Genomic DNA, 12,055 nt, shown 5'->3' with positions numbered 1-12,055 from the left:
CACTCCAGTGTATTTCACAGTAGCTATTGGCAATAAGTAAGCAGCTCTGGTACATGGGCACATGGCAACCCGCAAGCACACAATACCATCACCGCTTGCAATCCCTCAGTTTGGAGGAAACTGGGCCTGCCCCAGGTATATAATTCTGCCCAGAAAGATCTAAACTGTGGCCAGAGAAGCATCCCCCAAATGCTGCAGAGTGGTTCCCTGAGTTCTGCAGGGAGGGACGATGGAAGGGAATAGGGAAGAGGCAGGCCCGGTTGTAGGGTTTGGAGTCAAGGGTCCCATCTCTGACCGTCCTTCTCCATCCCGTCCCCGGGGTCTCCACCGCCTCGGTGGCCCTGCCCCACCACTTTGAGCCGAGGGGTAGCTCGGAGCTCCATGGTCCCCTCCCTGGAGCGGCCGCCACTTCGGGCGTCTCCTGAGCCCTCAAAGAGCCGCGTGAGGAAGCCGGGGCCTGCCCGGGGCAGCAGATCCCTGGCGGTGAAGACGTAGAGCACCGGGTTGACGCTGGAGCTGAAGAAGGCCAGAGCGGTGGTTCCAGCTCGCGCAGCCTGGCCTGCACCGCCCAGCCTCGCCAGGGCCCCTCCCGGCGGAGCCAGCGCAGCCGCCACCTGCAGAACGTTGACCGCGTGGTAGGGGGCCCAGAGCAAGCCAAAGGCCAGCACGATGGCGCTCACCAGGCGGCCCACCCGCGACCCCTGCCGCCCAGCGCCCCAGCGGGCACCCCGCAGCCGCGCCAGTGTCAAGCCGTAGCAGCCGAGCACCAGGCCGAAGGGAAGCACAAAGGCAGTCAGGGTCTCCAGGCTCAGATGGGCGGCGGCGTGGGCGGGCGACGGGTGGCACAGCTGGCACACGCGGTCTCCCCACAGGTGGCGGTAGACGGCAGCCGGGGCGGCGAGCAGCAGAGCGGCCAGCCAGACGGCCAGCAGCAGGCGGCGGGCCAGGGCGGGACTGCGCAGCCGGGGCGCCAGGAAAGGCCGGGTGACAGCCAGGCAGCGCTGCAGGCTGAGCAGGCTGGTGAGCAGGACGCTGGCGTACATGCTGAGCGCGCACACGTAGTACACGGCCTTGCAGCCCGCCTGGCCCAGCGGCCACGCCTGCCCCGCCAGGAAGGCCACGAAGAGGGGCGTGAGCAGCAGCACCGCGCCGTCGGCCAGCGCCAGGTGCAGCGCGAGCGTGGCCGCCAGCGGTCGCCCCCGTGCGGGCCGCCAGCCCGCCAAGCTCCACACCACGAAGCCATTGCCCGGCAGCCCCACCAGCGCCGCCAGCAGCAGGAAGGCGGTGCCGGTGACCCGCGAGGCCTTCCAGCTCAGCAGCGTTTCGTTCCCCGGGGGCCGATAGCAGGCCAACATTCTTCAGCACCTACCGAGGGGGAAGGAAAGGGCCAATGGAAGGCATTCAGGGGTCGGGGCAAAAGCCCACGGTACCCCTTCTGCCAGATGAGAAGGGACTGTGTCTCCTCCTGCTTCTGTCTCTTCTGTCTAGGAGAGAAGACCCTAGCCGCAACGCAAACATGATTTCTTGGAACCCAAATCTCCTGCCCCAGTCCTGACTCCCAGGCTCTCCCTTACCTCCACCTCCACCCATTTAGCTGGGCCCCTCCTCTGGCCAGCCCCCTTCCTATGCCTGAGCTCAAAGTGAGCAGTGGGAAGTAAAGGTCCCTGAGCCAATCTACTTACCCAGCTGGGAACTAGTAGGCTCGGAGGCCTACAAGGGGCATGGAGAAGCCGAAAGGCACAGCAGCAGCAGCGGGTGAGGTGCCTACTCCTGTCAAGTTTGCAGTGTGAGATGAGAATGAGGAGCGATGAGGTGGAGCTCTCTCTTCTCAGGCCTTTCTTGGGCCCCCTCGGGCATTCTACTCCTTCCCATCACTAACACGTCCAGGCCTGTGAGAGGCCGCCTCCCTGGGAAACAGGAGAAGCTGAAGGGTACAGGTAATGTTCTCTGTGTAGGTGAGTGGGGACACGGCCGAATCCTGACTCTGGGTCATGCATCTGCACTCATCCCTCACCCACTTCTGGCCCCAGTTACCCCAACCCTGCCGCCGCCTGTTATGCTCTCAGGCTTCCCTGACCTGCACTCAGCAGAGAAGGTGACCCAAACTCAGCTTCCTCACCTTCCTACCTACACCTCTCATCTCTTACCTTAGGCCCTGCCCCAGTCATCCCCCACCCCCCTCCCCAGGGCTGTTAGTGACAGCTTCCAGTCTTGGTGCTGAGTTATGGGGGTGCACGGAGGTACAAGGAGCTTATAACCTCCTTGAGGAATCATAACACATAACCTCGAAGAGACCCTAACACCAGGCCACATCAAGATACAAGATAAGAAGAAAGGAAATGGTGCGTTAGTAGAGATATACTGACAAGAAGTCTCCTCTAGGTGAAAAGGTCAGGCAAAGCCTGGAAACGGAGAAATTTGAGGGAGACCAGGTACATTGATAAAGTTGAGGTAAGGGGAAAGACCCCTTCCCAGTCAGCAGCTGGAACTGGGGACTCCTTGGGAGCGAGGACAGTATTGTCTCAGTTTGGGTTATTTCCAAAGCACAGCCTGAATTAAGGGCGTGGGTACAGGTAATCCTGCAACTGGAAGGTCTGCTCAGGGAGCAGGAGTGAGGGAGCAGGGGAGAAGAAGGGAAAAGAAAGCGAGGAAGAGTATGCTCTTGAGTCTCTTCAGTAGGGATCAGGAAGCTCTCAGAATTACACAGAATGCCTTCCAGAAAGACAGAAGACCGGGGCATTGGTGCCCAGCTTGTATCCCCCATGGTTTGAGGGCTGTCCCAGAGGCATGATACACTTGTCAGGAGGCTGAGTAGGCTGCCACAGCTTCAGACACCTAGGCAGGAAAGCAGATTTACACTCATGTGATGGGTTCAGTCTTAGTGAGAGTCTGGGCTTCCATACAAACGTCCACCACAACTGTCGCTGAAATCAGAGATGGAACTCAGAGCACCAAAAGTTAGTCTTAATGCCCTCAGAGGACGTCTCCCCTCTTCACATTTCCTTCATGCCCATTAAGTGGCCAAAAGAGAAAGATGAGAGAGAAAGTGCCTAATTCAGTGTGGCTACAAAGAGCAGTTCTGGAGAACAAAGCCAGAGAAATGTTGAGCCAGCCCCTCCCCTAGATCAAGGAGGAAGAAGCAGGAAAGCGGGAAGCCAGGGTCCCCGACAGGATCCTGGTGATCCTGGATCCATGGAGCACAATCCATCCTCCCCTCACAGCCCACCCTGGCACACTGCCTCACTCCTCATTGTGTCCAAGCCCTACCCACGATCCCACCCTCAGCCTGGCCCCTATACTCCCAAAGCTGCAGTTTACAGCTTTCACAGTAGGTGGCAGCAAGTACAGCACACATCACGTACATGCAGCTTCTCCAGGATTGGGAACCAGAAACTATCCCTAGAAGTTCTCTCCATAGAAAGACCAGAGATCACATCCCATCCTCTTATATAGTTCCCATTTATCCTCAGCACGCACCGCCACCAGACACACACACACACACAAGCTTCAAGTGACTTTTTCGGGGAACTCTGGGCTTCAATCCCACCTCCATGATCCCATCCAGGCCCCTCCTTCCTCTTTCCCTCCCCCTTGGACTTTGCCCTTCTTACTGGCCTGGCAGGGGGGGGCAGAGTCCGGGTTGACTCATCCCCCACCTCCCTGGGGCTGAAATCCCAGCTCTGTGACACAAAACACCACCACTATTGCACTGGAGAGAACCACCCAGCCTAGAACGCACCGCACCGGGAGAGGCAACTCCCCTGCTCCTTCCCTCCACCATGGAGTACCTCTCAGCCCTGAACCCCAGTGGCCTGCTCAGGTGATTTCTAACCCTCCTTTCTACCCTCCAACTCTGACGATAGTGCACGGTAACAAAATTCCATCCAGCCCCTAGGAGACCCAGACACTCATGGACTACTCCCCCTCCCCGCCCTCACTTTCTACAGTGGGCCTCTCCGGCTATGGAATCACCACTCACCACTCCCACTCCATGGTTTCTCCCTCTCTCCCTAGGCTTCTCTGATCTCCAAACCTAGATCCCTCCCTAACTCTCCAAGCACCCTACTTCCAATCACCCCCATCACACTCACCAAACTCATTTCTTGACCTTTCTTCCCAACTACCAGGTCAGTATCCAATATGAGCTCTGAGTTTGGCCGGAAAGTCTGGACTTCACCTCCACCACCCCAGCGACCCTTCCGAGTCTGTGATCACAAGCGGACTACCCGGAAAGGTCTGACAGCTGCCACCCGCCAGGAACTGCTGGACAAGGTAAGTGAGCCAGATCCCTAAGTTCCTCTTGTGGGGGCAGCCAGGGGGCAAGAGAAGAGTGAGAACTTGGAGTGAACCGAAAGGCTGAGGTTAGTTACATGGCTGCCCCTCCCTCTGAGGGCAGAAAGAGGGGGGAGGGGGATGGTCAGCCCAATGACCCTGCTGTATTTGGGTCAATTCATTTCTCTTCCAGTGGGTAGAGGAAGGAATAGATGGGGGCGGAGGGCGGGTGGGGGGTGGCAGGAGGGAGGTCAGAGGATTGGCCTTCAGAAATCAGTATGGAAAGGCAATTTGTATGACAAATCAACTTAAAGTCCTGATCCTATGAAGACTTGTTGGTTTGCTGGTATCAACCTGTAGAAAGTTGTTCGTTCTATCAAATCTTGTTTCTTCATGTACAAAACGGAAATAATGATACACCTTCCTCACAGGGTTGTTGAGAGGAGTCAAAGAGGGCCACGTATGTCAAGTGCTACGTAGATATCTGGCACTAACAAAGACTAAAAAGGTTAAGGATCATTGTTGCAGGAAACCATTCTGGAGGGCTCTCCAAGGGCAGGGGGACAGGGAGCTAGGTCACTGGAGAGAAGACTGAAGGATGGTCCTCAACAGAAGCAAGATCGCTTTTCAATTCCAAGCCAGTAGAGTGGCTCAGAGGGGAATAGGGGGAGAAGACAATAATGTGGACGATGACATTGGAACAAAGAGGAAAAAAGTCAACCCTTATTGAGGGACCCCCAGCAACTGAACAATACCAAGATCTGGTGCCATCTTAAGGGTTGGCAATTTTCTGGGAAGTGGAGTTGGGATATCCACCAGCATCTAGAGCCAACCAATGGGTGCGAGGTAGCTGGAGAGAGAGAGAGAAGCATGGCTAAACTCCACGCCTTTCTTCCTGTTTCCTGGGGCTGGGCAGGCAACAGAGGCCCTCCTGCTGAGTGGGATGCTAACATTGGTGCTGGAGGAGGATGGGACCGCTGTGGAGAGTGAGGACTTCTTCCAGCTTTTGGAGGATGACACGTGCCTGATGGTGCTGGAGTGTGGGCAGAGCTGGAGCCCCAGCAGGGTAAGAGGCCCACGGTGGGGTTGCTGTGGGCCACCAGTCCTTTACATCTTCTTCAAGCTTCTCGGGCCCAACCATGATCAGAGGTACCAAGAGAGGCGAAGAGTTGCCAGGGACACCTCATAGGGGACACACAGTCCAGGTGAGGGTGGGTCTGACCCAGTGCTGATGGGGAACAGTGGTGGGTATCCACAAGTCGGAATGCATTGCACTGATGGAGGTGCCCTACAGAGTGGGATGCTGTCATATGTGCCCTACAGAGTGGGATGCTGTCATATGGCCTGGGCCGGGAGAAGCCCAAGCACAGCAAAGACATCGCCCGCATCACCTTCGACGTATACAAGCAAAACCCTCGAGACCTCTTTGGCAGCCTCAATGTCAAAGCCACATTCTACGGGCTCTACTCCATGAGTTGTGATTTTCAAGGACTTGGCCCAAAGAAAGTACTCAGGTCAGAGACCAACATGTCATATTTCCCCATCCCCCTACAGTCACAGCCCCCCTAATTCCTGCATTTACCTATCTTATTAGGGCTCCCTTGTGGAAAATCCCCTCTATGGCCTCCTCCCAGGTTCCCCCACCCACCCAACTCCATCTTGTCTCTGCCCTTCAGGGAGCTCCTCCGCTGGACATCTGCACTGCTGCAAGGCCTAGGCCACATGCTGCTGGGAATTTCCTCCAGCCTTCGCCACCTAGTAGAAGGGGCCGAGCAGTGGCATTGGCAGCGGCAGGGTCGCCTCCATCCCTACTGAGAAGGGGCTCTGAGCTGCTCTCTGCCCCTAGACTTGTTCCAAGACACACTGTAAGGACTCTGACAGCATCAGCTTTGGAGATCTGAGGATAGTGCAGATGAGAGAACTCACCCAATTTCCCCATGGTCTTCTGACCCCACTGCAACAGGTCCCATCGGCATAAGGCCTTATACCTCTAGCCTATACCCTTTCCCGAAGAATACTGTCTCTTCCTAGCCATCTTTCCAGCTTCCCCCTTACCCTAAAAGGCCACAAACCCATCCCCAAGCATCTTGATTCCACTCTGACCATTGCTACATCTAGATTTCTTGCAATTCCTCCTGTCCCTAAGCTTCCCAGTGCACTGGATTCAGCCTTTGACTTCACCTTGAGATCTCAATTTCTTTATATCCTTCTCCCCAAAATAACAAAAACATTTCCAATAAAAATATAAAAATACTTATTATTAAGACTTTTGACTCCAACTTGAACTACAAAGGGGAAAGGACAGATATGCCTTTTATCCCTCCCCCATCAACACCTAATCCCAGATCCAAAGGCCTCAGTCTTCAAGTATTGAGTTCAAAGCCCGCCTCCGCTTGGCCACTGCCCCTTGCTGCTGTTCCCAAGCCTCTCGGCGCTTCAGGAAAGTAGTCAGTGCCACGTTTCGAGCCACATGGTGGCCAAAAGGGTCTCTTATCAGCTCCTGGTCCCGTTCTCCTGCAAATGGAACCACTCACGTGAAGTATGATCATGCAGTCACCCACAAGCTCAAAGGGACTCTCTCTGGGTGAAGGTCCCTCTATTTTCCCTGAGCTCTGGGTTGACCTTGGAATAATTAATACCTCATTCTCCAAAGTGGGGAAGTGAGAAGGGGTAGGGGCACAGGGCTGCATACTCAGCAGAGGAGAAGGGAAGGGGAGCAGACTGCTAAGAACCCATAGCCACACCACCCTTTAGAACTGAAGTCTGCTGAATTTAAGTCCCCTCCCCAGCCACCCAGCCATCTGGAGCGAGTCAAGTTTGGAAAGGTCAGAGAGAAGTGCTGGTACTCACCCAGCTCAGCAGCAATTTCCTTCCGGGCCCCCAAGGCTGCTCCACTCCAGATGGCATCTAGTACACGACTGCCATGGCGACTGCAGGCCAGAGCCACATACTGTCCCTGCAGTAAGACAAGCAAAGTAGGTCCCCCTATGGCAGTCCACAAAGGTATGCTGGGGAGGGCAAAGGTGAAATGAAGTTTTAGAAGTTTACAGTCTGAGTCAAAAGAGTCTGGGAACTATATATTCTCTCTTTGACTCTGAAAGACAGTCTTGGGGCAAGCTCATGTTCTTTTAATGGATGTCAGTGGGGGAATCAAAACAGAAACTAGAACCTTTAGGGTCTTCAGCACACGGCGGCGCTGCTTGCGTGTCACGGAGGGACTGGTTAGGACAGCATCAAGCACGTGGGACCCAGCAGGGCTCTGGGCTAGAGTCAGAAGTTGTGGTCCCGTCAAGGCACCCAGACTTTGCAGTATAATACCAGGACTAGAGAAGTGCAACAGATGCTGGAGCAGCAGAGATCCAAGGACTGTCACTTCCCCCAGGGCCTGGGCCATGGCCATTTCCACCTGGAAGGACAGACAGAAGGAATCAAGAGGCAGCCACCAAACTGCCACCTCTGCCTAAATGAAGCCAGAGATCTCACCACCTGCAACACCAGAATGAAGGACTTTTTAATTCTCGGTTCCCAGTTAGTCACTGGCTTGGCTCCTCCCCTACCTCACCTGGTGCTCTGTGGGCACTACCCCCTCCTCCTCGAGCAGTCCATAGTACACCTCATAAGCCATCAAAGTGGCAAAGAGAGGCACACAGGCCACTTGCCGGGAAGAGGGCTCTGCACAGTGGAATGCCTACAGGGGAAGACAAAACACGATGAATTTGAGAACCAACTCCCTCATCCCTAACCCCAACTCTCTTGACAGGGGAAAGCATTCAGAAGACATGAACATGTAAGTTGCATGAGGGCAGAATCTCATCTGCCTTGCTATATTCCCAGTCTCTATACACATAATAGGGTTAAATAAACATTTAGTCCTTAAACAAACTGCTCTCTTAGTTCTGGGAGACAATTTTCATTCCAGGGCTATGAGATGGGTTTGGCTTCATTTCTCTATCTGTGAACTTGGGCATTAGACCTCCTGAGTCCAGAGATACAACCACTGAAGCTCAGAGAAGCCCTAACAGGTAGAATTTGAACTAAGGGCATAAACAGGTTGCAGGTAACATCACCTCCAACAACAGCTGCAGGACCTGGGCTTGGTGGGCCCCAACTCTGCGGCAGGCCCCCACCAGGGCAATGACCACCCCTGAGTGACCTTGAGCCAGCACAGCTTCCAGGGCAGGGCTCAGCTCCTCAAACACAGGGGACAGCTGAGGAGAGACAGAGAATGAAGAATCTTTGGCATTCTGTAACAGTGGATTAAGTTATTCAGAGATATCTTCCTCCAGAAAACAAATAAAAATGCTAGATAAGCATTGCTGATATCAGGACTTTGGTTTTGCCACATAAAGTCTAGGACAAGGGGGCAGTCTTAGAGTACTGCCTCACTTGGGGGAAGCACAAGATAAGGGGATACTAGAATTAAATCCATTCTTCTACCCCAACTCCCAATCCATGAGATCACAGGCAAGTATGCCTTCGTGCTAAGCAGTAAAGGAAAAAAGAAACTATGTCAATAGGTCCAGCACTCATACAGATTTGTAGCCAAGTACCCAGAGTCTGAATGGGCCATAGAACCTCAAGCTGCAAATCTGGATTAAGCCAGTCTCCTGCTGGTACTGGCACCTGAGAAGCCAACACAAATCCTTTCTGGGAAGAAGGCACTTTTGTCCTAAGCTCTGAGAAGCCCCCAGGAATAACCTTTCAAGGGAATGGCCAGCACACCACCAGAGACACCGGGGCAGGCACACAATAAAATAAAGCCCAATGAACAAAGAGTAGCAGAAACAATGGAATACACGAACAGATCCAGCCCCGTTCCCAACTCACCAGCTCACGGGTAGTAATAGCATCCAGTAAACGCTGCAAAGGAAAGTTGGCAATAGGGTGTGCAGCTAGGGCCTGCAGCTGCCCCTGGAAGTGATCCTCAAAGAGGCTCTGGAGCCTCAGGGGCTCCAACACCAGCAGAACCTGCTCCAGGAGTCTGGAGCTCGTCTGATCCCGCAGAAATAGCAGTAGGGGGCTAGGGACAAGGAGAAGGTCACCAGGCAGCCTTTACTGTACATCATCTAAGACACCCACACCACTCCATTCACTTCACACAGCCTTATCAACCTCGGAGGATCCTGAGGTCCTGAACATACCTGCCGTCTGCTGAGGAGTTGCGGCTACTCAGATAACTGATCACAGCACTGCAGAGATGAGCACAAAACTGGGGCAGTTTGCGGTGTAAGATTTGCAAGGCCACTTGAAGGCAGAAGCTGGAGATCTTGTCAGTGATAAATACTGTGGAAGAGGGCAGAAATAATAAAAGCATTTCTTCCAAAATCCAGACAAACTTCAAACCTCAAGCGATAAGGTACCAGGGGCTATAGACCTAAAGGCTCTAATCAGAGTCTTCGAAATATCAAACCAGATCAGATTTGAAGAGGAAGACTGATCTAAGTAAGGGCTTTGCATGATGACAATCACCTCCAGAAAAACAGGTCCTAGACCATCCTTACCAGCAATGTCCTTCAGAAAACAAGAGCTCAGGTCCTGAAGGTGATTCAAGAAGGTTTTAGGGACCTCAAAATCAGTTGGCTTACACTCCCGAGCTGGGGCCCTTTGTGTGTCTGAAAGATCAAAAACATGTGCAGTGCTGGGATCACAGACTACCATCCAGGAGGGAAAATAATTCCAGAGATGATGAAGGGTTCAGCTCGGAGATGCAGAACACGTATGAATTATCTCTTCACATCTGGAAGACTGAACGGAGTTTTAATTTTTCGAAGGAATTTCTACCAGCTCCCCAGTGGTCCATAGGAGATAGGCCAACTCTCAGTCAGGAATTTAAGGTGTTCCAAAATCTGGCCTCATCTAAACTCTCTAACCTTATTTCCTGAAGTTTTTCAAAATGTAGGTCACTGCCTATGAGTACATCATGAAATCACTTTAGTGGATCTTGACTAGCACTTTTTCAATGGAATAGAACAGAATAAAAAAAAAAAAAACAGAGAGGAAAACATTGAAGTGGACTGCATATATTAAGAGTATTGTTTCTCAGGACGCCTGGGTGGCTCAGCGGCTGAGCGTTTGCCTTGGGCCCAGGGCGTGATCCTGGGGTTTTGGGATCGAGTCCCGCATCAGGTTCCTTGCATGGAACCTGTTTCTCCCTCTGCCTATGTCTCTGCCTCTCTCTGTGTCTTTCATGAAGAAAGAAATTAAAATCTTAAAAAAGAGTGTTGTTTCTTGAAGTTCTGTTTGCGTCCAGTATAGGCAAGTTCAGTGATGTTTCAAAAAAGAGAATTCTGTAAGTTGTGGTCTAACAAAAAAAGCCTGACATCCACTGCTCAAAGGAATCACCTCTCACCCCTGGCTCATTCTACTAGCTGTCCCCCCAAACACACTAACACACTGGGCCTCTGTGCGCACTAATCTTTGCTTTGTTAAGCCTCATCCTCATTTCTCTGCTAATTCTTCAGTCATGAAGAATTACTCTTCTGCTTACTCCCTTCTTCTGGACTTCCTAAGCTCTCTTCTCCTCTAGGTCCACTTCCCTCCCTCATATACTTACCAGGTGACTGAGAGCCACGGTGTCTGGCTCTCTCAGACTCCAGAAGAGTCCCTCCCAACACCTGCAGCAGAGTTCTGACCACGAAGCTGCCATGTGTGTCTCCACAGTAGAAAAGAAAATCGTCACACACCTCAGAGGCTAGTCCCAAAACCAGCTCCTCCAGGTTCTCCAAGGGTCCATCCTTGCCATCCTCCTCCTCCACATCCTCCTCCTCTTCCTTCTCTGCCAGGCTCCCCAGCAACCGAGGCAGCTGCAGCAAAGCACTTTGCAATACATGCACCCCACATCGATGACAGGCCACTAGGCGTAAACTGGGGCGCAAAGCGGCCCAGATTCGACACAGAGATTTCAGGGGACTGAATCCCAACAGTTCCTGCATAATCTCACTGCCAGTCCTGTTTGTGGCCAAGGCCAGGGCCTGAGCCTCCACTTCCTTCAAAACATTGTGCACCATCAGTTCTGGGTAGACAAGAAAAGAAATATTTTAAAGACTGAGAGGAGGATAAGGTTATGTTCCATTAGAGGCCCCTGGGTGGCTCAGGTCATGATCTCAGGATCCTGGGATGGGCCCTGCGTGGGGCTCCCTCGTCTGGAGAGCCTGCTTCTCCCTTTCCCTCTGCCCCTGCCCCACTAGTGCTGTCTCTCTTGCTCGCTAATAAATAAACAAAATCTTAAAAAAAAAAAAAAAAAAAAAAGGTTATGTTTCATCAGCCGAGAGAGGGAGAAGCGGGGAGCGATGAAGAGGACATGGCAGAGGAGACTCAGTCCCTATGCCCTGGGGACCCGAGAAAATTTCCCTGCCTGTCCTGGAACTTCTGCCTAAAGACTCCCTCTCAGTCCCACCCGGCAGCTGCTCCCCACCTCGTTCTGCTCCGGGCTCGGGAGCCTCCTTGAGGGCGGACAGCGCCCGGCGGAAATACCCCAGAGCTTCGGGGCTCAGGTGCGGGTGCGCGGCGAGGGCCGGCTCCGAGCTCCCCTCCGCAGGAGGGCAGTGCCCGCGGCCTGGCGGGGGGCGCCCCGACCCCTTGGCCCCGCGCCCTCGTTTGCCGCCTGCTGGGACCCCGCGCCCCGCCCTGTGGGGGGAGCGCGGACCCAGCCCCATGAGGACTAGAGCCCCTCGTCCGTCCGCGAAGCCTTTCCCAAGCCACAGGGCTCCTCCGACAGCCGGGAGCGTGCGAGGCCCGACGCAGACCGGAAACGGCGGCGCGCTGGGGCGCAGCGCACACGTCA

At 53.8% G+C, this 12,055-nt stretch overlaps 3 protein-coding genes across 8 annotated transcripts; 1 reads left to right on the top strand and 2 right to left on the bottom strand.

Moving 5' to 3' along the window:
• Nucleotides 1-236: 236 nt before the first annotated feature.
• On the bottom strand, nt 237-4,351 carry LTB4R2 (leukotriene B4 receptor 2). Of its 3 annotated transcripts, none has more exons than XM_038544319.1 (3): nt 4,092-4,351; nt 1,683-1,907; nt 237-1,365 (listed from the first exon to the last, which is right to left on the bottom strand). In XM_038544319.1, exon 3 carries the CDS (start codon nt 1,353-1,355, stop codon nt 276-278), a length of 1,080 nt encoding a protein of 359 aa, XP_038400247.1. In that variant the 5' UTR covers nt 1,356-1,365; nt 1,683-1,907; nt 4,092-4,351; the 3' UTR covers nt 237-275. The 3 variants fall into 3 exon arrangements, with proteins under 3 accessions (XP_038400247.1, XP_038400248.1, XP_038400249.1); XM_038544320.1 differs by having other exon boundaries at nt 1,683-1,770; XM_038544321.1 differs by having other exon boundaries at nt 237-1,907.
• On the top strand, nt 3,645-6,536 carry CIDEB (cell death inducing DFFA like effector b). The gene is made up of 5 exons (XM_038544324.1): nt 3,645-3,820; nt 4,128-4,272; nt 5,189-5,338; nt 5,596-5,786; nt 5,949-6,536. The coding sequence occupies exons 1-5, from the start codon at nt 3,780-3,782 to the stop codon at nt 6,085-6,087; spliced, it is 666 nt and encodes a 221-aa protein (XP_038400252.1). The 5' UTR covers nt 3,645-3,779; the 3' UTR covers nt 6,088-6,536.
• On the bottom strand, nt 6,503-12,022 carry NOP9 (NOP9 nucleolar protein). 4 transcript variants are annotated; one of them, XM_038544315.1, is made up of 10 exons: nt 11,687-12,022; nt 10,826-11,284; nt 9,774-9,884; nt 9,414-9,555; nt 9,100-9,292; nt 8,340-8,480; nt 7,835-7,960; nt 7,442-7,678; nt 7,123-7,228; nt 6,503-6,786 (listed from the first exon to the last, which is right to left on the bottom strand). In XM_038544315.1, the coding sequence occupies exons 1-10, from the start codon at nt 11,925-11,927 to the stop codon at nt 6,629-6,631; spliced, it is 1,914 nt and encodes a 637-aa protein (XP_038400243.1). In that variant the 5' UTR covers nt 11,928-12,022; the 3' UTR covers nt 6,503-6,628. The 4 variants fall into 4 exon arrangements, with proteins under 4 accessions (XP_038400243.1, XP_038400246.1, XP_038400245.1 ...); XM_038544318.1 differs by having other exon boundaries at nt 10,826-11,316; nt 11,687-11,819; XM_038544317.1 differs by lacking the exon at nt 7,835-7,960.
• Between the last annotated feature and the right edge of the window lie 33 nt (nt 12,023-12,055).

Source organism: Canis lupus, chromosome 8, assembly GCF_011100685.1.
Source record: "Canis lupus familiaris isolate Mischka breed German Shepherd chromosome 8, alternate assembly UU_Cfam_GSD_1.0, whole genome shotgun sequence".
In the NCBI taxonomy this organism is placed as follows: Eukaryota; Metazoa; Chordata; class Mammalia; order Carnivora; family Canidae; genus Canis; species Canis lupus.
This window is presented reverse-complemented; position numbering and strand designations above follow the sequence as displayed.